A 27,959-nucleotide genomic window follows, 5' to 3' on the forward strand; every position below is an offset into this window, starting at 1 on the left:
GACCTGTTGTGTTGTAATCCTCCAGACCTGTTGTATTGTGATCCTCCAGACCTGTTGTGTTGTGATCCTCCAGGCCTGTTGTGTTCTGATTCTCCAGGTTCCTCCAAGCCATGCACTGCAGCTGCGTATGGAGCTCCAGGACTCTGTCCCCGGCCCTGCTCCCTAGGCTACTGTCCCATGCAGGATGCTGGGCTCCGGGGACCAGGCCTAGGGGTATCTGGAGCTCCCCCCGGAGCCTGGCCTCGGCTGTAGAGACCACGCAGCCCATCCCCCTGCCCAGCCAAGCCCGCGTGGTGATCTGTGGAGGGGGCATCGTAGGGACGTCTGTGGCCTATCACCTGGCCAAGCTGGGCTGGACTGAGATCGTACTATTGGAGCAGGGAAGGTAAGAGAGGCTCAATGATGTGGTCTGTGTACAAGATGCATGTTTCCATAACACTTTATTTGTGGGCAGGTGGACAATATGTCATGATTTGATGAGGTCATTGTTTTACTGGGCTTGTCAGGTGATGGGAGACCAATACAGTAAAAGACTAGCCTACGAGGCCTTATTGTAATCAATGATGACATCTAGGAAGCAGAAGGAAGCACAGTCTTATGTCTCGTTACTCACCCTGCTGGGTTGTGATCCTCTGTCTGTGTTAGACAGGGGGGAAAGTAGATGGTGTTTCCTACTGCTATGGGATCTACTGTCTGATCTACTATGGGATCTACTGTCTGTGTTAGACAGGGGGGAAAGTAGATGGTGTTTCCTACTGCTATGGGATCTACTGTCTGATCTACTATGGGATCTACTGTCTGTGTTAGACAGGGGGGAAAGTAGATGGTGTTTCCTACTGCTATGGGATCTACTGTCTGATCTACTATGGGATCTACTGTCTGTGTTAGGCAGGGGGGAAAGTAGATGGTGTTTCCTACTGCTATGGGATCTACTGTCTGTGTTAGACAGGGGGGAAAGTAGATGGTGTTTCCTACTGCTATGGGATCTACTGTCTGATCTGCTATGGGATCTACTGTCTGTGTTAGGCAGGGGGGAAAGTAGATGGTGTTTCCTACTGCTATGGGATCTACTGTCTGATCTGCTATGGGATCTACTGTCTGTGTTAGACAGGGGGGAAAGTAGATGGTGTTTCCTACTGCTATGGGATCTACTGTCTGTGTTAGACAGGGGGGAAAGTAGATGGTGTTTCCTACTGCTATGGGATCTACTGTCTGGGTTAGACAGGGGGGAAAGTAGATGGTGTTTCCTACTGCTATGGGATCTACTGTCTGGGTTAGACAGGGGGGAAAGTAGATGGTGTTTCTTACTGCTATGGGATCTACTGTCTGTGTTAGGCAGGGGGGAAAGTAGATGGTGTTTCCTACTGCTATGGGATCTCTGTCTGGGTTAGGCAGGGGGGAAAGTAGATGGTGTTTCCTACTGCTATGGGATCTCTGTCTGGGTTAGGCAGGGGGGAAAGTAGATGGTGTTTCCTACTGCTATGGGATCTACTGTCTGATCTACTATGGGATCTACTATCTGGGTTAGACAGGGGGGAAAGTAGATGGTGTTTCCTACTGCTATGGGATCTACTGTCTGATCTATGATGGGATCTACTATGGGATCTACTGTCTGTGTTAGGCAGGGGGGAAAGTAGATGGTGTTTCTTACTGCTATGGGATCTACTATGGGATCTACTATGGGATCTACTATGGGATCTACTATGGGATCTACTATGGGATTTACTATGGGATCTACTATGGGATCTACTATCTGTTAGGCAGGGGGGAAAGTAGATGGTGTTTCTTACTGCTATGGGATTTACTATGTGATCTACTATGGGATCTACTATGGGATCTACTATCTGTGTTAGACAGGGGGGAAATTAGATGGAATTTCTTACAGCTATGGGATTTACTATGGGATTTACTATGGGATTTACTATGGGATTTACTTTGTGATCTACTATGGGATCTACTATGGGATCTACTATCTGTGTTAGACAGGGGGGAAATTAGATGGTGTTTCTTACTGCTATGGGATCTACTATGGGATCTACTATGGGATCTACTATCTGTGTAAGACTGGGGAAAGTAGATGGCATTTCTTACAGCTATGGGATCTACTATGGGATCTACTATGGGATCTACTATCTGTGTTAGACAGGGGGGAAATTAGATGGAATTTCTTACAGCTATGGGATTTACTATGGGATTTACTATGGGATTTACTATGGGATTTACTATGGGATTTACTATGTGATCTACTATGGGATCTACTATCTGTGTTAGACAGGGGGGAAATTAGATGGAATTTCTTACAGCTATGTGATCTACTATGGGATCTACTATCTGTGTTAGGCAGGGGGTAAATTAGAAGGTATTTCTTACTGCTATGTGATCTACTATGGAATCTACTATGGGATCTACTATCTAATGCTAGCTAGCACCTTACCATGGCTCCTTGCTGCCTACACTCGTGTAACAGGTGGTCAGCCTGCCACGCAGTCTCCTCGTGGTTTGCAATGTAATCGGCGTCCAAAAATGTCGATTACCGATTTGTTATGAAAACTTGAAATTGACCTCTAGTGTGTATAAACTGGACTTACCGGTGGTATTTAGTTGTGTACCTAACCATGTTGTCATGTCTCTGTGTGCTAGGCTAGGTGCTGTACCTCACCATGTTGTCATGTCTCTGTGTGCTAGGCTAGGTGCTGTACCTAACCATGTTGTCCTCATGTCTCTGTGTGCTAGGCTAGGTGCTGTACCTAACCATGTTGTCATGTCTCTGTGTGCTAGGCTAGGTGCTGTACCTCACCATGTTGTCCTCATGTCTCTGTGTGCTAGGCTAGGTGCTGTACCTAACCATGTTGTCCTCATGTCTCTGTGTGCTAGGCTAGGTGCTGTACCTCACCATGTTGTCCTCATGTCTCTGTGTGCTAGGCTAGGTGCTGTACCTAACCATGTTGTCCTCATCTCTCTGTGTGCTAGGCTAGGTGCTGTACCTCACCATGTTGTCCTCATGTCTCTGTGTGCTAGGCTAGGTGCTGTACCTCACCATGTTGTCATGTCTCTGTGTGCTAGGCTAGGTGCTGTACCTAACCATGTTGTCATGTCTCTGTGTGCTAGGCTAGGGGCTGTACCTAACCATGTCCTCATGTCTCTGTGTGCTAGGCTAGGTGCTGTACCTCACCATGTCCTCATGTCTCTGTGTGCTAGGCTAGGTGCTGTACCTCACCATGTTGTCATGTCTCTGTGTGCTAGGCTAGGTGCTGTACCTCACCATGTTGTCATGTCTCTGTGTGCTAGGCTAGGTGCTGTACCTCACCATGTTGTCATGTCTCTGTGTGCTAGGCTAGGTGCTGTACCTCACCATGTTGTCATGTCTCTGTGTGCTAGGCTAGGTGCTGTACCTCACCATGTTGTCCTCATGTCTCTGTGTGCTAGGCTAGGTGCTGTACCTCACCATGTTGTCATGTCTCTGTGTGCTAGGCTAGGTGCTGTACCTCACCATGTTGTCATGTCTCTGTGTGCTAGGCTAGGTGCTGTACCTCACCATGTTGTCATGTCTCTGTGTGCTAGGCTAGGTGCTGTACCTCACCATGTTGTCATGTCTCTGTGTGCTAGGCTAGGTGCTGTACCTCACCATGTTGTCATGTCTCTGTGTGCTAGGCTAGGTGCTGTACCTAACCATGTTGTCATGTCTCTGTGTGCTAGGCTAGGTGTGTCGTGGAAAATCATATCAGAAATATAACGCTTTATCAGAACTTGTGAAATCAAAACATGCTTTTATTTACAATAGTATAACCATCTCGGAAGTCCCACGGAACACACACACCCAGAGCACTCGTTCGTTCTTTATACACAAATAGCATATGGGTCCACCCCATATGCTAATAAACATACTTCCCATAATTCTTCCTGCCATCATTATCTTTTTAGTTCAGGCTTCCTGCTTGTTCACGCCTACTAATGCCCATTATCTGCTTTCAGTTAAATTATAATAGTGGCCAGACCCGTGCTTGTCTTAGAAATAATATATGTCCATCTATCCTATAGGCCTATGACTCAACCCTGTATTTAACTCAGTGCCCCAACATGTTCTCTGGTATGTGTCCTTAATGGAATCAGCAAACTATGTGTCTAATGGGTCTAAGTGCCCTAAACACATATTTCTCTGACATGTATGCTTTTCTAGTGGAATGGGTAGACTATAAATCTAGTGTGTCAAAGCGCCCTGTAGGCGCCCGCATGTCTGGTCAACCCGCCAGCACAATGGAGAATATACAAGGGTCAGAGGGCCAGAACATCCCCCAGTAGACCTCCATCACCACGGTCCCATGACCCATGTCAACATGTGGTTCGCTACCACCACACCATCTGCCAATCTTCGGTATCCTGTATTTACCAGAATGGCAAATGCACTCACATCTGCCCTCTTATACTACCTTCCAGTATACTCCTGTCTATTGTTTAATAGTGTGATATCTACCTACATATGTCACTTACTCCTACAGGTGCTGTACCTCACCATGTTGTCATGTCTCTGTGTGCTAGGCTAGGTTCTGTACCTCACCATGTTGTCATCTCTCTGTGTGCTAGGCTAGGTGCTGTACCTAACCATGTTGTCATGTCTCTGTGTGCTAGGCTAGGTGCTGTACCTAACCATGTTGTCATCTCTCTGTGTGCTAGACTAGGTGCTGTACCTAACCATGTTGTCATGTCTCTGTGTGCTAGGCTAGCTGCTGTACCTAACCATGTTGTCATGTCTCTGTGTGCTAGGCTAGGTGCTGTACCTAACCATGTTGTCCTCATGTCTCTGTGTGCTAGGCTAGGTGCTGTACCTAACCATGTTATCATGTCTCTGTGTGCTAGGCTAGGTGCTGTACCTAACCATGTTGTCATGTCTCTGTGTGCTAGGCTAGGTGCTGTACCTAACCATGTTATCATGTCTCTGTGTGCTAGGCTAGGTGCTGTACCTAACCATGTTATCATGTCTCTGTGTGCTAGACTAGGTGCTGTACCTAACCATGTTGTCATGTCTCTGTGTGCTAGGCTAGGTGCTGTACCTAACCATGTCCTCATGTCTCTGTGTGCTAGGCTAGGTGCTGTACCTAACCATGTTGTCATGTCTCTGTGTGCTAGGCTAGGTGCTGTACCTCACCATGTTGTCATGTCTCTGTGTGCTAGGCTAGGTGCTGTACCTCACCATGTTGTCATGTCTCTGTGTGCTAGGCTAGGTGCTGTACCTAACCATGTTGTCCTCATGTCTCTGTGTGCTAGGCTAGGTGCTGTACCTCACCATGTTGTCATGTCTCTGTGTGCTAGGCTAGGTGCTGTACCTCACCATGTTGTCATGTCTCTGTGTGCTAGGCTAGGTGCTGTACCTAACCATGTTGTCATGTCTCTGTGTGTTAGGCTAGGTGCTGTACCTAACCATGTTGTCCTCATGTCTCTGTGTGCTAGGCTAGGTGCTGTACCTAACCATGTTGTCATGTCTCTGTGTGCTAGGCTAGGTGCTGTACCTAACCATGTTGTCATGTCTCTGTGTGCTAGGCTAGGTGCTGTACCTAACCATGTTGTCATGTCTCTGTGTGCTAGGCTAGGTGCTGTACCTAACCATGTTGTCCTGTCTCTGTGTGCTAGGCTAGGTGCTGTACCTAACCATGTTGTCCTCATGTCTCTGTGTGCTAGGCTAGGTGCTGTACCTAACCATGTTGTCCTCATGTCTCTGTGTGCTAGGCTAGGTGCTGTACCTCACCATGTTGTCATGTCTCTGTGTGCTAGGCTAGGTGCTGTACCTTACCATGTTGTCCTCATGTCTCTGTGTGCTAGGCTAGGTGTTGTACCTAACCATGTTGTCATGTCTCTGTGTGCTAGGCTAGGTGCTGTACCTCACCATGTTGTCATGTCTCTGTGTGCTAGGCTAGGTGCTGTATCTAACCATGTTGTCATGTCTCTGTGTGCTAGGCTAGGTGCTGTACCTAACCATGTTGTCATGTCTCTGTGTGTTAGGCTAGGTGCTGTACCTTACCATGTTGTCCTCATGTCTCTGTGTGCTAGGCTAGGTGCTGTACCTAACCATGTTGTCCTCATGTCTCTGTGTGCTAGGCTAGGTGCTGTACCTAACCATGTTGTCCTCATGTCTCTGTGTGCTAGGCTAGGTGCTGTACCTCACCATGTTGTCATGTCTCTGTGTGCTAGGCTAGGTGCTGTACCTAACCATGTTGTCATGTCTCTGTGTGCTAGGCTAGGTGCTGTACCTAACCATGTCCTCATGTCTCTGTGTGCTAGGCTAGGTGCTGTACCTCACCATGTTGTCATGTCTCTGTGTGCTAGGCTAGGTGCTGTACCTAACCATGTTGTCATGTCTCTGTGTGCTAGGCTAGGTGCTGTACCTCACCATGTTGTCATGTCTCTGTGTGCTAGGCTAGGTGCTGTACCTCACCATGTTGTCATGTCTCTGTGTGCTAGGCTAGGTGCTGTACCTAACCATGTTGTCCTCATGTCTCTGTGTGCTAGGCTAGGTGCTGTACCTCACCATGTTGTCATGTCTCTGTGTGCTAGGCTAGGTGCTGTACCTCACCATGTTGTCATGTCTCTGTGTGCTAGGCTAGGTGCTGTACCTCACCATGTTGTCATGTCTCTGTGTGCTAGGCTAGGTGCTGTACCTCACCATGTTGTCATGTCTCTGTGTGCTAGGCTAGGTGCTGTACCTAACCATGTTGTCCTCATGTCTCTGTGTGCTAGGCTAGGTGCTGTACCTAACCATGTTGTCATGTCTCTGTGTGCTAGGCTAGGTGCTGTACCTAACCATGTTGTCATGTCTCTGTGTGCTAGGCTAGGTGCTGTACCTAACCATGTTGTCCTCATCTCTCTGTGTGCTAGGCTAGGTGCTGTACCTAACCATGTTGTCATGTCTCTGTGTGCTAGGCTAGGTGCTGTACCTAACCATGTTGTCATGTCTCTGTGTGCTAGGCTAGGTGCTGTACCTAACCATGTTGTCATGTCTCTGTGTGCTAGGCTAGGTGCTGTACCTAACCATGTTATCATATCTCTGTGTGCTAGGCTAGGTGCTGTACCTAACCATGTTGTCATGTCTCTGTGTGCTAGGCTAGGTGCTGTACCTCACCATGTTGTCATGTCTCTGTGTGCTAGGCTAGGTGCTGTACCTCACCATGTTGTCATCTCTCTGTGTGCTAGGCTAGGTGCTGTACCTCACCATGTTGTCCTCATGTCTCTGTGTGCTAGGCTAGGTGTTGTACCTCACCATGTTGTCATGTCTCTGTGTGCTAGGCTAGGTGCTGTACCTAACCATGTTGTCATGTCTCTGTGTGCTAGGCTAGGTGCTGTACCTCACCATGTTGTCATGTCTCTGTGTGCTAGGCTAGGTGCTGTACCTCACCATGTTGTCATGTCTCTGTGTGCTAGGCTAGGTGCTGTACCTAACCATGTTGTCATGTCTCTGTGTGCTAGGCTAGGTGCTGTACCTAACCATGTTGTCATGTCTCTGTGTGCTAGGCTAGGTGCTGTACCTCACCATGTTGTCATGTCTCTGTGTGCTAGGCTAGGTGCTGTACCTAACCATGTTGTCCTCATGTCTCTGTGTGCTAGGCTAGGTGCTGTACCTAACCATGTTATCATGTCTCTGTGTGCTAGGCTAGGTGCTGTACCTAACCATGTTGTCATGTCTCTGTGTGCTAGGCTAGGTGCTGTACCTAACCATGTTGTCATGTCTCTGTGTGCTAGGCTAGGTGCTGTACCTCACCATGTTGTCATGTCTCTGTGTGCTAGGCTAGGTGCTGTACCTAACCATGTTGTCCTCATGTCTCTGTGTGCTAGGCTAGGTGCTGTACCTAACCATGTTGTCCTCATGTCTCTGTGTGCTAGGCTAGGTGCTGTACCTAACCATGTTGTCATGTCTCTGTGTGCTAGGCTAGGTGCTGTACGTAACCATGTTGTCATGTCTCTGTGTGCTAGGCTAGGTGCTGTACCTCACCATGTTGTTATGTCTCTGTGTGCTAGGCTAGGTGCTGTACCTCACCATGTTGTCATGTCTCTGTGTGCTAGGCTAGGTGCTGTACCTCACCATGTTGTCATGTCTCTGTGTGCTAGGCTAGGTGCTGTACCTCACCATGTTGTCCTCATGTCTCTGTGTGCTAGGCTAGGTGCTGTACCTAACCATGTTGTCCTGTCTCTGTGTGCTAGGCTAGGTGCTGTACCTAACCATGTTGTCATGTCTCTGTGTGCTAGGCTAGGTGCTGTACCTAACCATGTTGTCATGTCTCTGTGTGTTAGGCTAGGTGCTGTACGTAACCATGTTGTCATGTCTCTGTGTGCTAGGCTAGGTGCTGTACCTCACCATGTTGTCATGTCTCTGTGTGCTAGGCTAGGTGCTGTACCTCACCATGTTGTCATGTCTCTGTGTGCTAGGCTAGGTGCTGTACCTCACCATGTTGTCATGTCTCTGTGTGCTAGGCTAGGTGCTGTACCTCACCATGTTGTCCTCATGTCTCTGTGTGCTAGGCTAGGTGCTGTACCTCACCATGTTGTCATGTCTCTGTGTGTTAGACTAGGTGCTGTACCTAACCATGTCCTCATGTCTCTGTGTGCTAGGCTAGGTGCTGTACCTCACCATGTTGTCATTTCTCTGTGTGCTAGGCTAGGCGCTGTACCTAACCATGTTGTCATGTCTCTGTGTGCTAGGCTAGGCGCTGTACCTCACCATGTTGTCCTCATGTCTCTGTGTGCTAGGCTAGGTGCTGTACCTAACCATGTTGTCATGTCTCTGTGTGCTAGGCTAGGTGCTGTACCTAACCATGTTGTCATGTCTCTGTGTGCTAGGCTAGGTGCTGTACCTCACCATGTTGTCATGTCTCTGTGTGCTAGGCTAGGTGCTGTACCTCACCATGTTGTCATGTCTCTGTGTGCTAGGCTAGGTGCTGTACCTCACCATGTTGTCATGTCTCTGTGTGCTAGGCTAGGTGCTGTACCTAACCATGTTGTCATGTCTCTGTGTGCTAGGCTAGGTGCTGTACCTAACCATGTTGTCATGTCTCTGTGTGCTTGGCTAGGTGCTGTACCTAACCATGTTGTCCTCATGTCTCTGTGTGCTAGGCTAGGTGCTGTACCTCACCATGTTGTCATGTCTCTGTGTGCTAGGCTAGGTGCTGTACCTCACCATGTTGTCATGTCTCTGTGTGCTAGGCTAGGTGCTGTACCTCATCATGTTGTCATGTCTCTGTGTGCTAGGCTAGGTGCTGTACCTAACCATGTTGTCATGTCTCTGTGTGTTAGGCTAGGTGCTGTACCTCACCATGTTGTCATGTCTCTGTGTGCTAGGCTAGGTGCAGTACCTCACCATGTTGTCCTCATGTCTCTGTGTGCTAGGCTAGGTGCTGTACCTAACCATGTTGTCCTCATGTCTCTGTGTGCTAGGCTAGGTGCTGTACCTCACCATGTTGTCATGTCTCTGTGTGCTAGGCTAGGCGCTGTACCTAACCATGTTGTCATGTCTCTGTGTGCTAGGCTAGGCGCTGTACCTCACCATGTTGTCCTCATGTCTCTGTGTGCTAGGCTAGGTGCTGTACCTCACCATGTTGTCATGTCTCTGTGTGCTAGGCTAGGTGCTGTACCTAACCATGTTGTCATGTCTCTGTGTGCTAGGCTAGGTGCTGTACCTAACCATGTTGTCATGTCTCTGTGTGCTAGGCTATGTGCTGTACCTCACCATGTTGTCATGTCTCTGTGTGCTAGGCTAGGTGCTGTACCTAACCATGTTGTCATGTCTCTGTGTGCTAGGCTAGGTGCTGTACCTCACCATGTTGTCATGTCTCTGTGTGCTAGGCTAGGTGCTGTACCTCACCATGTTGTCATGTCTCTGTGTGCTAGGCTAGGTGCTGTACCTCACCATGTTGTCATGTCTCTGTGTGCTAGGCTAGGTGCTGTACCTCACCATGTTGTCATGTCTCTGTGTGCTAGGCTAGGTGCTGTACCTAACCATGTTGTCATGTCTCTGTGTGCTAGGCTAGGTGCTGTACCTAACCATGTTGTCATGTCTCTGTGTGCTTGGCTAGGTGCTGTACCTAACCATGTTGTCCTCATGTCTCTGTGTGCTAGGCTAGGTGCTGTACCTCACCATGTTGTCATGTCTCTGTGTGCTAGGCTGGGTGCTGTACCTCACCATGTTGTCATGTCTCTGTGTGCTAGGCTAGGTGCTGTACCTCACCATGTTATCCTCATGTCTCTGTGTGCTAGGCTAGGTGCTGTACCTAACCATGTTGTCATGTCTCTGTGTGCTAGGCTAGGTGCTGTACCTAACCATGTTGTCATGTCTCTGTGTGCTAGGCTAGGTGCTGTACCTAACCATGTTGTCATGTCTCTGTGTGCTAGGCTAGGTGCTGTACCTAACCATGTTGTCATGTCTCTGTGTGCTAGGCTAGGTGCTGTACCTAACCATGTTGTCATGTCTCTGTGTGCTAGGCTAGGTGCTGTACCTAACCATGTTGTCATGTCTCTGTGTGCTAGGCTAGGTGCTGTACCTAACCATGTTGTCATGTCTCTGTGTGCTAGGCTAGGTGCTGTACCTAACCATGTTGTCATGTCTCTGTGTGCTAGGCTAGGTGCTGTACCTAACCATGTTGTCCTCATGTCTCTGTGTGCTAGGCTAGGTGCTGTACCTAACCATGTTGTCCTCATCTCTCTGTGTGCTAGGCTAGGTTCTGTACCTAACCATGTTGTCCTCATGTCTCTGTGTGCTTGGCTAGGTGCTGTACCTCACCATGTTGTCCTCATGTCTCTGTGTGCTAGGCTAGGTGCTGTACCTCACCATGTTGTCCTCATGTCTCTGTGTGCTAGGCTAGGTGCTGTACCTAACCATGTTGTCATGTCTCTGTGTGCTAGGCTAGGTGCTGTACCTAACCATGTTGTCATGTCTCTGTGTGCTAGGCTAGGTGCTGTACCTCACCATGTTGTCCTCATGTCTCTGTGTGCTAGGCTAGGCGCTGTACCTCACCATGTTGTCCTCATGTCTCTGTGTGCTAGGCTAGGTGCTGTACGTAACCATGTTGTCATGTCTCTGTGTGCTAGGCTAGGTGCTGTACCTCACCATGTTGTCATGTCTCTGTGTGCTAGGCTAGGTGCTGTACCTCACCATGTTGTCATGTCTCTGTGTGCTAGGCTAGGTGCTGTACCTCACCATGTTATCATGTCTCTGTGTGCTAGGCTAGGTGCTGTACCTAACCATGTTGTCATGTCTCTGTGTGCTAGGCTAGGTGCTGTACCTAACCATGTTGTCATGTCTCTGTGTGCTAGGCTAGGTGCTGTACCTCACCATGTTGTCCTCATGTCTCTGTGTGCTAGGCTAGGTGCTGTACCTAACCATGTTGTCATGTCTCTGTGTGCTAGGCTAGGTGCTGTACCTCACCATGTTGTCCTCATGTCTCTGTGTGCTAGGCTAGGTGCTGTACCTCACCATGTTATCATGTCTCTGTGTGCTAGGCTAGGTGCTGTACCTAACCATGTTGTCATGTCTCTGTGTGCTAGGCTAGGCGCTGGCACCACCAGGCTGTGTGCTGGGATCGTCAGCGTGGCCAAGCCCATCTCCATTGAGTGTAAAATGGCTGACTACTCCAACTCCCTGTATGAACACCTGGAGGAGGAGACTGGGGTCAAGACAGGTGGGATGGACTTCGACACTATGGACTAGCATGAGTTCCGCTCCATTTGTACTAACATGCCTACAGTATGACTCTAGCCTGAGTTCCACTCTATTTGTGCTAACATGCCTACAGTATGACTAGCATGAGTTCCACTCTATTTGTACTAACATGCCTACAGTATGACTAGCATGAGTTCCACTCTATTTGTGCTAACATGCCTACAGTATGACTCTAGCCTGAGTTCCACTCTATTTGTGCTAACATGCCTACAGTATGACTAGCCTGAGTTCCACTCCATTTGTACTAACATGCCTACAGTATGACTAGCATGAGTTCCACTCCATTTGTGCTAACATGCCTACAGTATGACTCTAGCCTGAGTTCGACTCCATTTGTACTAACATGCCTACAGTATGACTCTAGCCTGAGTTCCACTCCATTTGTGCTAACATGCCTACAGTATGACTCTAGCCTGAGTTCCCGCTCCATTTGTGCTAACATGCCTACAGTATGACTCTAGCCTGAGTTCCACTCTATTTGTGCTAACATGCCTACAGTATGACTCTAGCCTGAGTTCCACTCTATTTGTGCTAACATGCCTACAGTATGACTCTAGCCTGAGTTCCACTCCATTTGTACTAACATGCCTACAGTTTTACTCTAGCCTGGTTTCCATTCCTACTAACATGCCTACAGTATGACTCTAGCCTGAGTTCCACTCCATTTGTACTAACATGCCTACAGGTCCACTCTGTTTCAACGTACCTAAATGGGTTTATGTAAATGTCTTTGCTGTGGTTTATGTAAATGTCTTTGCTGTGTGGCTTATCTTCTGATTGTGTTTTAGCCAGTTGTTTTGGTTGTTGAATCAATTTTTATACATTATCTATGAGGTCATGTGACTGGCTGTATCCAACCAGTGCTTCCCCCTCCTCTTCTCACATGCTGGTTCAGTTTGTGTAGAAACTGGATTGACCAGTGGTATTTAGTCTGGTGTAGAGAACAGATTGACCAGTGGTATTTAGTCTGGTGTAGAAAACAGATTGACCAGTGGTATTTAGTCTGGTATAGAAAACAGATTGACCAGTGGTATTTAGTCTGGTATAGAAAACAGATTGACCAGTGGTATTTAGTCTGGTGTAGAAAACAGATTGACCAGTGGTATTTAGTCTGGTGTAGAAAACAGATTGACCAGTGGTATTTAGTCTGGTGTAGAAAACAGATTGACCAGTGGTATTTAGTCTGGTGTAGAAAACAGATTGACCAGTGGTATTTAGTCTGGTGTAGAAAACAGATTGACCAGTGGTATTTAGTCTGGTGTAGAAAACAGATTGACCAGTGGTATTTAGTCTGGTGTAGAAAACAGATTGACCAGTGGTATTTAGTCTGGTGTAGAAAACAGATTGACCAGTGGTATTTAGTCTGGTGTAGAGAACAGATTGACCAGTGGTATTTAGTCTGGTGTAGAGAACAGATTGACCAGTGGTATTTAGTCTGGTGTAGAAAACAGATTGACCAGTGGTATTTAGTCTGGTGTAGAAAACAGATTGACCAGTGGTATTTAGTCTGGTGTAGAAAACAGATTGACCAGTGGTATTTAGTCTGGTGTAGAAAACAGATTGACCAGTGGTATTTAGTCTGGTGTAGAAAACAGATTGACCAGTGGTATTTAGTCTGGTGAGAACAGATTGACCAGTGGTATTTAGTCTGGTGTAGAAAACAGATTGACCAGTGGTATTTAGTCTGGTGTAGAAAACAGATTGACCAGTGGTATTTAGTCTGGTGAGAACAGATTGACCAGTGGTATTTAGTCTGGTGTAGAAAACAGATTGACCAGTGGTATTTAGTCTGGTGTAGAAAACAGATTGACCAGTGGTATTTAGTCTGGTGTAGAAAACAGATTGACCAGTGGTATTTAGTCTGGTGTAGAAAACAGATTGACCAGTGGTATTTAGTCTGGTGTAGAAAACAGATTGACCAGTGGTATTTAGTCTGGTGTAGAAAACAGATTGACCAGTGGTATTTAGTCTGGTGAGAACAGATTGACCAGTGGTATTTAGTCTGGTGTAGAACAGATTGACCAGTGGTATTTAGTCTGGTGTAGAAAACAGATTGACCAGTGGTATTTAGTCTGGTGAGAGAACAGATTGACCAGTGGTATTTAGTCTGGTGTAGAAAACAGATTGACCAGTGGTATTTAGTCTGGTGTAGAAAACAGATTGACCAGTGGTATTTAGTCTGGTGAGAGAACAGATTGACCAGTGGTATTTAGTCTGGTGAAAACAGATTGACCAGTGGTATTTAGTCTGGTGTAGAGAACAGATTGACCAGTGGTATTTAGTCTGGTGTAGAGAACAGATTGACCAGTGGTATTTAGTCTGGTGTAGAAAACAGATTGACCAGTGGTATTTAGTCTGGTGTAGAAAACAGATTGACCAGTGGTATTTAGTCTGGTGTAGAAAACAGATTGACCAGTGGTATTTAGTCTGGTGTAGAAAACAGATTGACCAGTGGTATTTAGTCTGGTGTAGAAAACAGATTGACCAGTGGTATTTAGTCTGGTGTAGAAAACAGATTGACCAGTGGTATTTAGTCTGGTGTAGAAAACAGATTGACCAGTGGTATTTAGTCTGGTGTAGAAAACAGATTGACCAGTGGTATTTAGTCTGGTGTAGAAAACAGATTGACCAGTGGTATTTAGTCTGGTGTAGAAAACAGATTGACCAGTGGTATTTAGTCTGGTGTAGAAAACAGATTGACCAGTGGTATTTAGTCTGGTGTAGAAAACAGATTGACCAGTGGTATTTAGTCTGGTGTAGAAAACAGATTGACCAGTGGTATTTAGTCTGGTGTAGAAAACAGATTGACCAGTGGTATTTAGTCTGGTGTAGAAAACAGATTGACCAGTGGTATTTAGTCTGGTGTAGAGAACAGATTGACCAGTGGTATTTAGTCTGGTGTAGAAAACAGATTGACCAGTGGTATTTAGTCTGGTGTAGAAAACAGATTGACCAGTGGTATTTAGTCTGGTGTAGAAAACAGATTGACCAGTGGTATTTAGTCTGGTGTAGAAAACAGATTGACCAGTGGTATTTAGTCTGGTGAGAACAGATTGACCAGTGGTATTTAGTCTGGTGTAGAAAACAGATTGACCAGTGGTATTTAGTCTGGTGTAGAAAACAGATTGACCAGTGGTATTTAGTCTGGTGAGAACAGATTGACCAGTGGTATTTAGTCTGGTGTAGAACAGATTGACCAGTGGTATTTAGTCTGGTGTAGAACAGATTGACCAGTGGTATTTAGTCTGGTGAGAGAACAGATTGACCAGTGGTATTTAGTCTGGTGTAGAACAGATTGACCAGTGGTATTTAGTCTGGTGTAGAAAACAGATTGACCAGTGGTATTTAGTCTGGTGAGAGAACAGATTGACCAGTGGTATTTAGTCTGGTGTAGAAAACAGATTGACCAGTGGTATTTAGTCTGGTGTAGAAAACAGATTGACCAGTGGTATTTAGTCTGGTGTAGAAAACAGATTGACCAGTGGTATTTAGTCTGGTGTAGAAAACAGATTGACCAGTGGTATTTAGTCTGGTGAGAACAGATTGACCAGTGGTATTTAGTCTGGTGTAGAAAACAGATTGACCAGTGGTATTTAGTCTGGTGTAGAAAACAGATTGACCAGTGGTATTTAGTCTGGTGTAGAAAACAGATTGACCAGTGGTATTTAGTCTGGTGTAGAAAACAGATTGACCAGTGGTATTTAGTCTGGTGTAGAAAACAGATTGACCAGTGGTATTTAGTCTGGTGTAGAGAACAGATTGACCAGTGGTATTTAGTCTGGTGTAGAAAACAGATTGACCAGTGGTATTTAGTCTGGTGTAGAGAACAGATTGACCAGTGGTATTTAGTCTGGTGTAGAGAACAGATTGACCAGTGGTATTTAGTCTGGTGTAGAAAACAGATTGACCAGTGGTATTTAGTCTGGTGTAGAAAACAGATTGACCAGTGGTATTTAGTCTGGTGAGAACAGATTGACCAGTGGTATTTAGTCTGGTGAGAGAACAGATTGACCAGTGGTATTTAGTCTGGTGTAGAACAGATTGACCAGTGGTATTTAGTCTGGTGTAGAAAACAGATTGACCAGTGGTATTTAGTCTGGTGAGAGAACAGATTGACCAGTGGTATTTAGTCTGGTGAAAACAGATTGACCAGTGGTATTTAGTCTGGTGAAAACAGATTGACCAGTGGTATTTAGTCTGGTGTAGAGAACAGATTGACCAGTGGTATTTAGTCTGGTGTAGAAAACAGATTGACCAGTGGTATTTAGTCTGGTGTAGAAAACAGATTGACCAGTGGTATTTAGTCTGGTGTAGAAAACAGATTGACCAGTGGTATTTAGTCTGGTGTAGAGAACAGATTGACCAGTGGTATTTAGTCTGGTGTAGAAAACAGATTGACCAGTGGTATTTAGTCTGGTGAGAACAGATTGACCAGTGGTATTTAGTCTGGTGTAGAAAACAGATTGACCAGTGGTATTTAGTCTGGTGAGAACAGATTGACCAGTGGTATTTAGTCTGGTGTAGAAAACAGATTGACCAGTGGTATTTAGTCTGGTGAGAACAGATTGACCAGTGGTATTTAGTCTGGTGTAGAAAACAGATTGACCAGTGGTATTTAGTCTGGTGAGAAAACAGATTGACCAGTGGTATTTAGTCTGGTGTAGAGAACAGATTGACCAGTGGTATTTAGTCTGGTGTAGAGAACAGATTGACCAGTGGTATTTAGTCTGGTGTAGAAAACAGATTGACCAGTGGTATTTAGTCTGGTGAGAACAGATTGACCAGTGGTATTTAGTCTGGTGAGAACAGATTGACCAGTGGTATTTAGTCTGGTGTAGAAAACAGATTGACCAGTGGTATTTAGTCTGAGAGAACAGATTGACCAGTGGTATTTAGTCTGGTGTAGAAAACAGATTGACCAGTGGTATTTAGTCTGGTGAGAACAGATTGACCAGTGGTATTTAGTCTGGTGTAGAAAACAGATTGACCAGTGGTATTTAGTCTGGTGTAGAAAACAGATTGACCAGTGGTATTTAGTCTGGTGAGAACAGATTGACCAGTGGTATTTAGTCTGGTGAGAGAACAGATTGACCAGTGGTATTTAGTCTGGTGTAGAACAGATTGACCAGTGGTATTTAGTCTGGTGTAGAAAACAGATTGACCAGTGGTATTTAGTCTGGTGAGAGAACAGATTGACCAGTGGTATTTAGTCTGGTGAAAACAGATTGACCAGTGGTATTTAGTCTGGTGAAAACAGATTGACCAGTGGTATTTAGTCTGGTGTAGAGAACAGATTGACCAGTGGTATTTAGTCTGGTGTAGAAAACAGATTGACCAGTGGTATTTAGTCTGGTGTAGAAAACAGATTGACCAGTGGTATTTAGTCTGGTGTAGAAAACAGATTGACCAGTGGTATTTAGTCTGGTGTAGAGAACAGATTGACCAGTGGTATTTAGTCTGGTGTAGAAAACAGATTGACCAGTGGTATTTAGTCTGGTGAGAACAGATTGACCAGTGGTATTTAGTCTGGTGTAGAAAACAGATTGACCAGTGGTATTTAGTCTGGTGAGAACAGATTGACCAGTGGTATTTAGTCTGGTGTAGAAAACAGATTGACCAGTGGTATTTAGTCTGGTGAGAACAGATTGACCAGTGGTATTTAGTCTGGTGTAGAAAACAGATTGACCAGTGGTATTTAGTCTGGTGAGAAAACAGATTGACCAGTGGTATTTAGTCTGGTGTAGAGAACAGATTGACCAGTGGTATTTAGTCTGGTGTAGAGAACAGATTGACCAGTGGTATTTAGTCTGGTGTAGAAAACAGATTGACCAGTGGTATTTAGTCTGGTGAGAACAGATTGACCAGTGGTATTTAGTCTGGTGAGAACAGATTGACCAGTGGTATTTAGTCTGGTGTAGAAAACAGATTGACCAGTGGTATTTAGTCTGAGAGAACAGATTGACCAGTGGTATTTAGTCTGGTGTAGAAAACAGATTGACCAGTGGTATTTAGTCTGGTGAGAACAGATTGACCAGTGGTATTTAGTCTGGTGTAGAAAACAGATTGACCAGTGGTATTTAGTCTGGTGAGAACAGATTGACCAGTGGTATTTAGTCTGGTGTGAGAACAGATTGACCAGTGGTATTTAGTCTGGTGTAGAAAACAGATTGACCAGTGGTATTTAGTCTGGTGTAGAAAACAGATTGACCAGTGGTATTTAGTCTGGTGAGAACAGATTGACCAGTGTTATTTAGTCTGGTGAGAGAACAGATTGACCAGTGGTATTTAGTCTGGTGTAGAACAGATTGACCAGTGGTATTTAGTCTGGTGTAGAAAACAGATTGACCAGTGGTATTTAGTCTGGTGAGAGAACAGATTGACCAGTGGTATTTAGTCTGGTGAAAACAGATTGACCAGTGGTATTTAGTCTGGTGAAAACAGATTGACCAGTGGTATTTAGTCTGGTGTAGAGAACAGATTGACCAGTGGTATTTAGTCTGGTGTAGAAAACAGATTGACCAGTGGTATTTAGTCTGGTGTAGAAAACAGATTGACCAGTGGTATTTAGTCTGGTGTAGAAAACAGATTGACCAGTGGTATTTAGTCTGGTGTAGAGAACAGATTGACCAGTGGTATTTAGTCTGGTGTAGAAAACAGATTGACCAGTGGTATTTAGTCTGGTGAGAACAGATTGACCAGTGGTATTTAGTCTGGTGTAGAAAACAGATTGACCAGTGGTATTTAGTCTGGTGAGAACAGATTGACCAGTGGTATTTAGTCTGGTGTAGAAAACAGATTGACCAGTGGTATTTAGTCTGGTGAGAACAGATTGACCAGTGGTATTTAGTCTGGTGTAGAAAACAGATTGACCAGTGGTATTTAGTCTGGTGAGAAAACAGATTGACCAGTGGTATTTAGTCTGGTGTAGAGAACAGATTGACCAGTGGTATTTAGTCTGGTGTAGAGAACAGATTGACCAGTGGTATTTAGTCTGGTGTAGAAAACAGATTGACCAGTGGTATTTAGTCTGGTGAGAACAGATTGACCAGTGGTATTTAGTCTGGTGAGAACAGATTGACCAGTGGTATTTAGTCTGGTGTAGAAAACAGATTGACCAGTGGTATTTAGTCTGAGAGAACAGATTGACCAGTGGTATTTAGTCTGGTGTAGAAAACAGATTGACCAGTGGTATTTAGTCTGGTGAGAACAGATTGACCAGTGGTATTTAGTCTGGTGTAGAAAACAGATTGACCAGTGGTATTTAGTCTGGTGTAGAAAACAGATTGACCAGTGGTATTTAGTCTGGTGAAAACAGATTGACCAGTGGTATTTAGTCTGGTGAGAAAACAGATTGACCAGTGGTATTTAGTCTGGTGTAGAGAACAGATTGACCAGTGGTATTTAGTCTGGTGTAGAGAACAGATTGACCAGTGGTATTTAGTCTGGTGTAGAAAACAGATTGACCAGTGGTATTTAGTCTGGTGAGAACAGATTGACCAGTGGTATTTAGTCTGGTGAGAACAGATTGACCAGTGGTATTTAGTCTGGTGTAGAAAACAGATTGACCAGTGGTATTTAGTCTGAGAGAACAGATTGACCAGTGGTATTTAGTCTGGTGTAGAAAACAGATTGACCAGTGGTATTTAGTCTGGTGAGAACAGATTGACCAGTGGTATTTAGTCTGGTGTAGAAAACAGATTGACCAGTGGTATTTAGTCTGGTGTAGAAAACAGATTGACCAGTGGTATTTAGTCTGGTGAGAACAGATTGACCAGTGGTATTTAGTCTGGTGAGAGAACAGATTGACCAGTGGTATTTAGTCTGAGAGAACAGATTGACCAGTGGTATTTAGTCTGGTGTAGAAAACAGATTGACCAGTGGTATTTAGTCTGGTGAGAACAGATTGACCAGTGGTATTTAGTCTGGTGTAGAAAACAGATTGACCAGTGGTATTTAGTCTGGTGAGAACAGATTGACCAGTGGTATTTAGTCTGGTGTGAGAACAGATTGACCAGTGGTATTTAGTCTGGTGTAGAAAACAGATTGACCAGTGGTATTTAGTCTGGTGTAGAAAACAGATTGACCAGTGGTATTTAGTCTGGTGTAGAACAGATTGACCAGTGGTATTTAGTCTGGTGTAGAAAACAGATTGACCAGTGGTATTTAGTCTGGTGTAGAAAACAGATTGACCAGTGGTATTTAGTCTGGTGTAGAGAACAGATTGACCAGTGGTATTTAGTCTGGTGTAGAAAACAGATTGACCAGTGGTATTTAGTCTGGTGTAGAAAACAGATTGACCAGTGGTATTTAGTCTGGTGTAGAGAACAGATTGACCAGTGGTATTTAGTCTGGTGTAGAAAACAGATTGACCAGTGGTATTTAGTCTGGTGTAGAAAACAGATTGACCAGTGGTATTTAGTCTGGTGTAGAGAACAGATTGACCAGTGGTATTTAGTCTGGTGTAGAGAACAGATTGACCAGTGGTATTTAGTCTGGTGTAGAGAACAGATTGACCAGTGGTATTTAGTCTGGTGAGAGAACAGATTGACCAGTGGTATTTAGTCTGGTGTAGAAAACAGATTGACCAGTGGTATTTAGTCTGGTGTAGAAAACAGATTTACCAGTGGTATTTAGTCTGGTGTAGAAAACAGATTGACCAGTGGTATTTAGTCTGGTGAGAAAACAGATTGACCAGTGGTATTTAGTCTGGTGTAGAAAACAGATTGACCAGTGGTATTTAGTCTGGTGTAGAGAACAGATTGACCAGTGGTATTTAGTCTGGTGAGAGAACAGATTGACCAGTGGTATTTTGTCTGGTGTAGAAAACAGATTGACCAGTGGTATTTAGTCTGGTGTAGAAAACAGATTGACCAGTGGTATTTAGTCTGGTGTAGAAAACAGATTGACCAGTGGTATTTAGTCTGGTGTAGAGAACAGATTGACCAGTGGTATTTAGTCTGGTGTAGAGAACAGATTGACCAGTGGTATTTAGTCTGGTGGTGAGAACAGATTGACCAGTGGTATTTAGTCTGGTGGTGAGAACAGATTGACCAGTGGTATTTAGTCTGGTGTAGAGAACAGATTGACCAGTGGTATTTAGTCTGGTGTAGAGAACAGATTTACCAGTGGTATTTAGTCTGGTGTAGAAAACAGATTGACCAGTGGTATTTAGTCTGGTGTAGAAAACAGATTGACCAGTGGTATTTAGTCTGGTGTAGAAAACAGATTGACCAGTGGTATTTAGTCTGGTGTAGAGAACAGATTGACCAGTGGTATTTAGTCTGGTGTAGAAAACAGATTGACCAGTGGTATTTAGTCTGGTGTAGAAAACAGATTGACCAGTGGTATTTAGTCTGGTGTAGAGAACAGATTGACCAGTGGTATTTAGTCTGGTGAGAACAGATTGACCAGTGGTATTTAGTCTGGTGAGAACAGATTGACCAGTGGTATTTAGTCTGGTGTAGAAAACAGATTGACCAGTGGTATTTAGTCTGGTGTAGAGAACAGATTGACCAGTGGTATTTAGTCTGGTGTAGAGAACAGATTGACCAGTGGTATTTAGTCTGGTGTAGAAAACAGATTGACCAGTGGTATTTAGTCTGGTGTAGAGAACAGATTGACCAGTGGTATTTAGTCTGGTGTAGAAAACAGATTGACCAGTGGTATTTAGTCTGGTGTAGAGAACAGATTGACCAGTGGTATTTAGTCTGGTGTAGAAAACAGATTGACCAGTGGTATTTAGTCTGGTGTAGAAAACAGATTGACCAGTGGTATTTAGTCTGGTGCCAAAGTCAAGAGAGTATGGCAGGGCGTTGCCTTGTGTGGTTTAACATGAGATGACTCATGACTTGGCAGTACTGATGTGTGTGTGTGTGTGTGTGTGTGTGTGTGTGTGTGTGTGTGTGTGTGTGTGTGTGTGTGTGTGTGTGTGTGTGTGTGTTCCAGGCTACGTGAAAACAGGCTCTCTATGCCTGGCCCAGAATCAGGACCGTTTCCTCTCCCTGAAGCGTCTGGCATCCAGGCTGAAGTAAGTCCCTCCCTAACCTCCGTTCTTTTCCCTCCCCGCCCTGACCTTGCCCCTCCTCTGGTCCAGTCTCTCCCTGACCCCGCCTCTCCTCTGGTCTAGTCTCTCCCTGACCCTGTCTCTCCTCTGGTCTGAATTATATCTCAGTACTGTCTGGTCCAGTCCCGCCCTGACCCTGCCTCTCCTCTGGTCTGAATTATATCTCAGTACTGTCTGGTCCAGTCTCTCCCTGACCCTGCCTCTCCTCTGGTCTGAATTATATCTCAGTACTGTCTGGTCCAGTCTCTCCCTGACCCTGCCTCTCCTCTGGTCTGAATTATAGCTCAGTACTGTCTGGTCCAGTCTCTCCCTGACCCTGCCTCTCCTCTGGTCGGAATTATATCTCAGTACTGTCTGGTCCAGTCTCTCCCTAACCTCTCTTCTCCTCTTTCCTCCCTCCCTTCCTCCTCTCTCCTCCTCCCTACTCTCTCTCCTATCTCTTCTCCTCTCTCCACCCTCTCTCCTCCTCTCTCCCTTCCTCCTCTCTCCTCCTCTCTCTCCTCCCTCCCTTCCTCCTTCCTCAGTGTCATGGGGATCCCCTGTAACGTGATCAAACCCAAAGAGGTTTCCAAGCTCCACCCCCTGGTGAATATTCATGACCTGGTGGGGGCTCTCCACCTGCCGGGGGATGCCGTGGTGTCACCGCCTGATGTCAACCACGCCCTCGCCACGGCGGCAGCCGGACACGGTGAGACAGTAAAACCAAGGATGGACTATTGTTAGGCTTGCAAACCAAAAATTCCCAGGTTTCCCAGAAATCCCGATTGGATGATTCCAGATTTCCTGCATGTTCCGTCCTGATTGGATGATTCCAGATTTCCTGCATGTTCCGTCCTGATTGGATGATTCCAGATTTCCTGCATGTTCCGTCCTGATTGGATGATTCCAGATCTCCTGCTTGTTCAGTCCTGATTGGATGATTCCAGATTTCCTGCTTGTTCCGTCCTGATTGGATGATTCCAGATCTCCTGCATGTTCCGTCCTGATTGGATGATTCCAGATCTCCTGCATGTTCCGTCCTGATTGGATGATTCCAGATCTCCTGCTTGTTCCGTCCTGATTGGATGATTCCAGATCTCCTGCATGTTCCGTCCTGATTGGATGATTCCAGATCTCCTGCATGTTCCGTCCTGATTGGATGATTCCAGATCTCCTGCTTGTTCCGTCCTGATTGGATGATTCCAGATTTCCTGCTTGTTCCGTCCTGATTGGATGATTCCAGATCTCCTGCATGTTCCGTCCTGATTGGATGATTCCAGATCTCCTGCATGTTCCGTCCTGATTGGATGATTCCAGATCTCCTGCATGTTCCGTCCTGATTGGATGATTCCAGATCTCCTGCTTGTTCCGTCCTGATTGGATGATTCCAGATTTCCTGCTTGTTCCGTCCTGATTGGATGATTCCAGATCTCCTGCATGTTCCGTCCTGATTGGATGATTCCAGATCTCCTGCATGTTCCGTCCTGATTGGATGATTCCAGATCTCCTGCTTGTTCCGTCCTGATTGGATGATTCCAGATTTCCTGCTTGTTCCGTCCTGATTGGATGATTCCAGATCTCCTGCTTGTTCCGTCCTGATTGGATGATTCCAGATCTCCTGCATGTTCCGTCCTGATTGGATGATTCCAGATCTCCTGCATGTTCCGTCCTGATTGGATGATTCCAGATCTCCTGCATGTTCCGTCCTGATTCGGGGAATTTTCCAACCGCGATTTCTGGAAAAACTGTGAATTTGAGGAAAAAATCATGCAATTTTTGCCGAACTGTAGTGGAGGTTTCAATAGGAAGTTACAACCATGTGGTATCGCCATCAGTTAGGATGGAATGAAACCAGAAAGGCTTCTGGGGGGAAGGGCCAGGGTGTGGCCTGCCAGGGTGTGGCCTGCCAGGGTGTGGCCTGCCAGGGTGTGGCCTGCCAAGGTGTGGCCTGCCAAGGTGTGGCCTGCCAAGGTGTGGCCTGTCAAGCAGAGTGAGTTAGTTAGGATGTAATGAAGGCAGAAAGCAAGGCTTCTGGAGGGAAGGGCCAAGGTGTGGCCTGCCAAGGTGTGGCCTGCCAAGGTGTGGCCTGCCAAGGTGTGGCCTGCCAAGGTGTGGCCTGCCAAGGTGTGGCCTGCCAAGGTGTGGCCTGCCAAGGTGTGGCCTGCCAGCCAAGGTGTGGCCTGCCTGCCAAGGTGTGGCCTGTCAAGGTGTGGCCTGTCAAGGTGTGGCCTGCCAAGCAGAGTGAGGTAGTCCCTTTGGCTGATTTGACATCCTGCTCCTCCAATCAAACTGGCGGTGAACTGATGATAGTGTTTGTAATGTCTGATCACATTGTGCCGTTCTACATGAATACAGGTACAGTTGAAGTCGGAAGTTTACATACACTGAGGTTGGAGTCATTAAAACTCGTTTTTCAACCACTCCACACATTTCTTGTTAACAAACTATAGTTTTGGCAAGTCGGTTAGGACATCTACTTTGTGCATTTTTCCAACAATTGTTTACAGACAGATTATTTCACTTATAATTCACTGTATCACAATTCCAGTGGGTCAGAAGTGTACACACACTAAGTTGACTGTGCCTTTAAACAGCTTAGAAAATTCCAGAAAACGATGTCATGGCTTTTGAAGCTTCTGATAGGCTAATTGACATAATTTGAGTCAATTGGAGTTGTACCTGTGGATGTATTTCATGGCCTACCTTCAAACTCAGTGACTCTTTGCTTGACATCATGGGAAAATCAAAAGAAATCAGCCAAGACCTCAGTAAAAAAATTGTAGACCTCCATAAGTCTGGTTCATCCTTGGGAGCAATTTCCAAACGCCTGAAGGTACCACGTTCATCTCTACAAACAATAGTACGCAAGTATAAACACCATGGGACCACGCAGCCGTCATACCGCTCAGGAAGGAGACGCGTTCTGTCTCCTAGAGATTAACGTACTTTGGTGCGAAAAGAGCAAATCAATCCCAGAACAACAGCAAAGGACCTTGTGAAGATGCTGGAGGAAACAGGTACAAAAGTGTCTATATCCACAGTAAAACGAGTCCTATATCAACATTACTTGAAAGGCCGCTTAGCAGGTAGAAGCCACTGCTCTAAAACCGCCATAAAAAAAGCCAGACTACGGTTTGCAACTGCACATGGGGACAAAGATCGAACTTTTTGGAGAAATGTCCTCTGGTCTGATGAAACACAAATAGAACTGTTTGGCCATAATGACCATCGTTATGTTTGGAGGAAAAAGGGGGAGGCTTCCAAGCCGAAGAACACCATCCCAACCGTGAAGCACGGGGGTGGCAGCATCATGTTGTTGGGGTGCTTTGCTGCAGGAGGGACTGGTGCACTTCACAAAATAGATGGCATCATGAGGATGGATAATTATGTGGATATATTGAAGCAACATCTCAAGACATCAGTCAGGAAGTTAAAGCTCAGTCGCAAATGGGTCTTCCAAATGGACAATGACCCCAAGCATACTTCCAAAGTTGTGGCAAAATGGCTTAAGGACAACAAAGTCAAGGAATTGGAGTGGCCATCACAAAGCCCTGACCTGAATCCTATAGAACATTTGTTGGCAGAACTGAAAAAGTGTGTGCGAGCAACGAGGCCTACAAACCTGACTCAGTTACACCAGCTCTGTCAGGAGGAATGGGCCACAATTCACCCAACTTACTGTGGGAAGCTTGTGGAAGGCTACCCGAAACGTTTGACCCAAGTTAAACAATTGAAAGGCAATGCTACCAAATACTAATCGAGTGTATGTAAACTTCTGACCCACTGGGAATATGGTGAAAGAAATAAAAGCTGAAATAAATAATTCTCTCTACTATTATTCTGACATTTCACATTCTTAAAATAAAGTGGTGATCCTAACTGACCTAAAACAGGGAATTTTCACTAGGATTAAATGTCAGGAATTGTGAAAAACTGAGTTTAAATGTATTTGGTTAAGGTGTAAACTTCCCACTTCAACTGTCTGCCATGTTCCCCAGGAGTCCAGATCCACGAGCGCACCACAGTTAACCATGTGATGATGGAGAAGGGACACGTGACGGCAGTGGAGACGGACAGAGGAGCCATCGAGTGTGAATACTTTGTCAACTGTGCAGGACAGGTGAATCTCTATCCCGTGTGTGTGTGTGTGTGCGTGTGTGTGTGTGTGTGTGTGTGTGTGTGTGTGTGTAAATGACATGGGGTCTCTCCCTCCACTAGTCTGTAGACAGTTTACACTGTACTAGACAGCTTTCTTCAGTCCAACTGATCTATAAGGTTTCATAGCGTGTTATGAATGATAGGATGCGTCCTATTTAGTGCACTAGAATAAGGAACCATTTGGAACACAGACATGCTGTATATGAAGTGTTGTAACTAGCCGTCTCTGAGGTTACTAGTCTACAGACTCTCTGGGTGTAGGAGCCGGACCAGACCAGTAACTAGCCGTCTCTGAGGTTACTAGTCTACAGACTCTCTGGGTGTAGGAGCCGGACCAGACCAGTAACTAGCCGTCTCTGAGGTTACTAGTCTACAGACTCTCTGGGTGTAGGAGCAGGACCAGACCAGTAACTAGCCGTCTCTGAGGTTACTAGTCTACAGACTCTCTGGGTGTAGGACCAGACCAGTAACTAGCCGTCTCTGAGGTTACTAGTCTACAGACTCTCTGGGTGTAGGAGCCGGACCAGACCAGTAACTAGCCGTCTCTGAGGTTACTAGTCTACAGACTCTCTGGGTGTAGGAGCTGGACCAGACCAGTAACTAGCCGTCTCTGAGGTTACTAGTCTACAGACTCTCTGGGTGTAGGAGCTGGACCAGACCAGTAACTAGCCGTCTCTGAGGTTACTAGTCTACAGACTCTCTGGGTGTAGGAGCTGGACCAGACCAGTAACTAGCCGTCTCTGAGGTTACTAGTCTACAGACTCTCTGGGTGTAGGAGCCGGACCAGACCAGTAACTAGCCGTCTCTGAGGTTACTAGTCTACAGACTCTCTGGGTGTAGGACCAGACCAGTAACTAGCCGTCTCTGAGGTTACTAGTCTACAGACTCTCTGGGTGTAGGAGCCGGACCAGACCAGTAACTAGCCGTCTCTGAGGTTACTAGTCTACAGACTCTCTGGGTGTAGGAGCAGGACCAGACCAGTAACTAGCCGTCTCTGAGGTTACTAGTCTACAGACTCTCTGGGTGTAGGACCAGACCAGTAACTAGCCGTCTCTGAGGTTACTAGTCTACAGACTCTCTGGGTGTAGGAGCCGGACCAGACCAGTAACTAGCCGTCTCTGAGGTTACTAGTCTACAGACTCTCTGGGTGTAGGAGCCGGACCAGACCAGTAACTAGCCGTCTCTGAGGTTACTAGTCTACAGACTCTCTGGGTGTAGGAGCCGGACCAGACCAGTAACTAGCCGTCTCTGAGGTTACTAGTCTACAGACTCTCTGGGTGTAGGAGCTGGACCAGACCAGTAACTAGCCGTCTCTGAGGTTACTAGTCTACAGACTCTCTGGGTGTAGGAGCCGGACCAGACCAGTAACTAGCCGTCTCTGAGGTTACTAGTCTACAGACTCTCTGGGTGTAGGAGCAGGACCAGACCAGTAACTAGCCGTCTCTGAGGTTACTAGTCTACAGACTCTCTGGGTGTAGGACCAGACCAGTAACTAGCCGTCTCTGAGGTTACTAGTCTACAGACTCTCTGGGTGTAGGAGCCGGACCAGACCAGTAACTAGCCGTCTCTGAGGTTACTAGTCTACAGACTCTCTGGGTGTAGGACCAGACCAGTAACTAGCCGTCTCTGAGGTTACTAGTCTACAGACTCTCTGGGTGTAGGACCAGACCAGTAACTAGCCGTCTCTGAGGTTACTAGTCTACAGACTCTCTGGGTGTAGGAGCCGGACCAGACCAGTAACTAGCCGTCTCTGAGGTTACTAGTCTACAGACTCTCTGGGTGTAGGAGCTGGACCAGACCAGTAACTAGCCGTCTCTGAGGTTACTAGTCTACAGACTCTCTGGGTGTAGGAGCCGGACCAGACCAGTAACTAGCCGTCTCTGAGGTTACTAGTCTACAGACTCTCTGGGTGTAGGAGCCGGACCAGACCAGTAACTAGCCGTCTCTGAGGTTACTAGTCTACAGACTCTCTGGGTGTAGGAGCCGGACCAGACCAGTAACTAGCCGTCTCTGAGGTTACTAGTCTACAGACTCTCTGGGTGTAGGAGCTGGACCAGACCA

The 27,959-nt window shown here is 46.0% G+C and overlaps 1 protein-coding gene across 1 annotated transcript in view; it reads left to right on the plus strand.

Moving 5' to 3' along the window:
- pdpr (pyruvate dehydrogenase phosphatase regulatory subunit) overlaps window positions 1-27,959 on the plus strand; it is a gene marked incomplete at its 3' end in the record, with an annotated part of 60,501 nt that overhangs the window by 2,805 nt on the left and 29,737 nt on the right. The window contains 5 exon segments of the mRNA XM_055900063.1: window positions 98-385; window positions 11,524-11,657; window positions 21,644-21,725; window positions 22,286-22,449; window positions 25,739-25,860. Coding sequence (XP_055756038.1) covers window positions 111-385; window positions 11,524-11,657; window positions 21,644-21,725; window positions 22,286-22,449; window positions 25,739-25,860 — 777 coding nt within the window.

The sequence above is a fragment of the Salvelinus fontinalis genome, chromosome 35 (genome assembly GCF_029448725.1).
Source record: "Salvelinus fontinalis isolate EN_2023a chromosome 35, ASM2944872v1, whole genome shotgun sequence".
NCBI lineage: Eukaryota > Metazoa > Chordata > Actinopteri > Salmoniformes > Salmonidae > Salvelinus > Salvelinus fontinalis.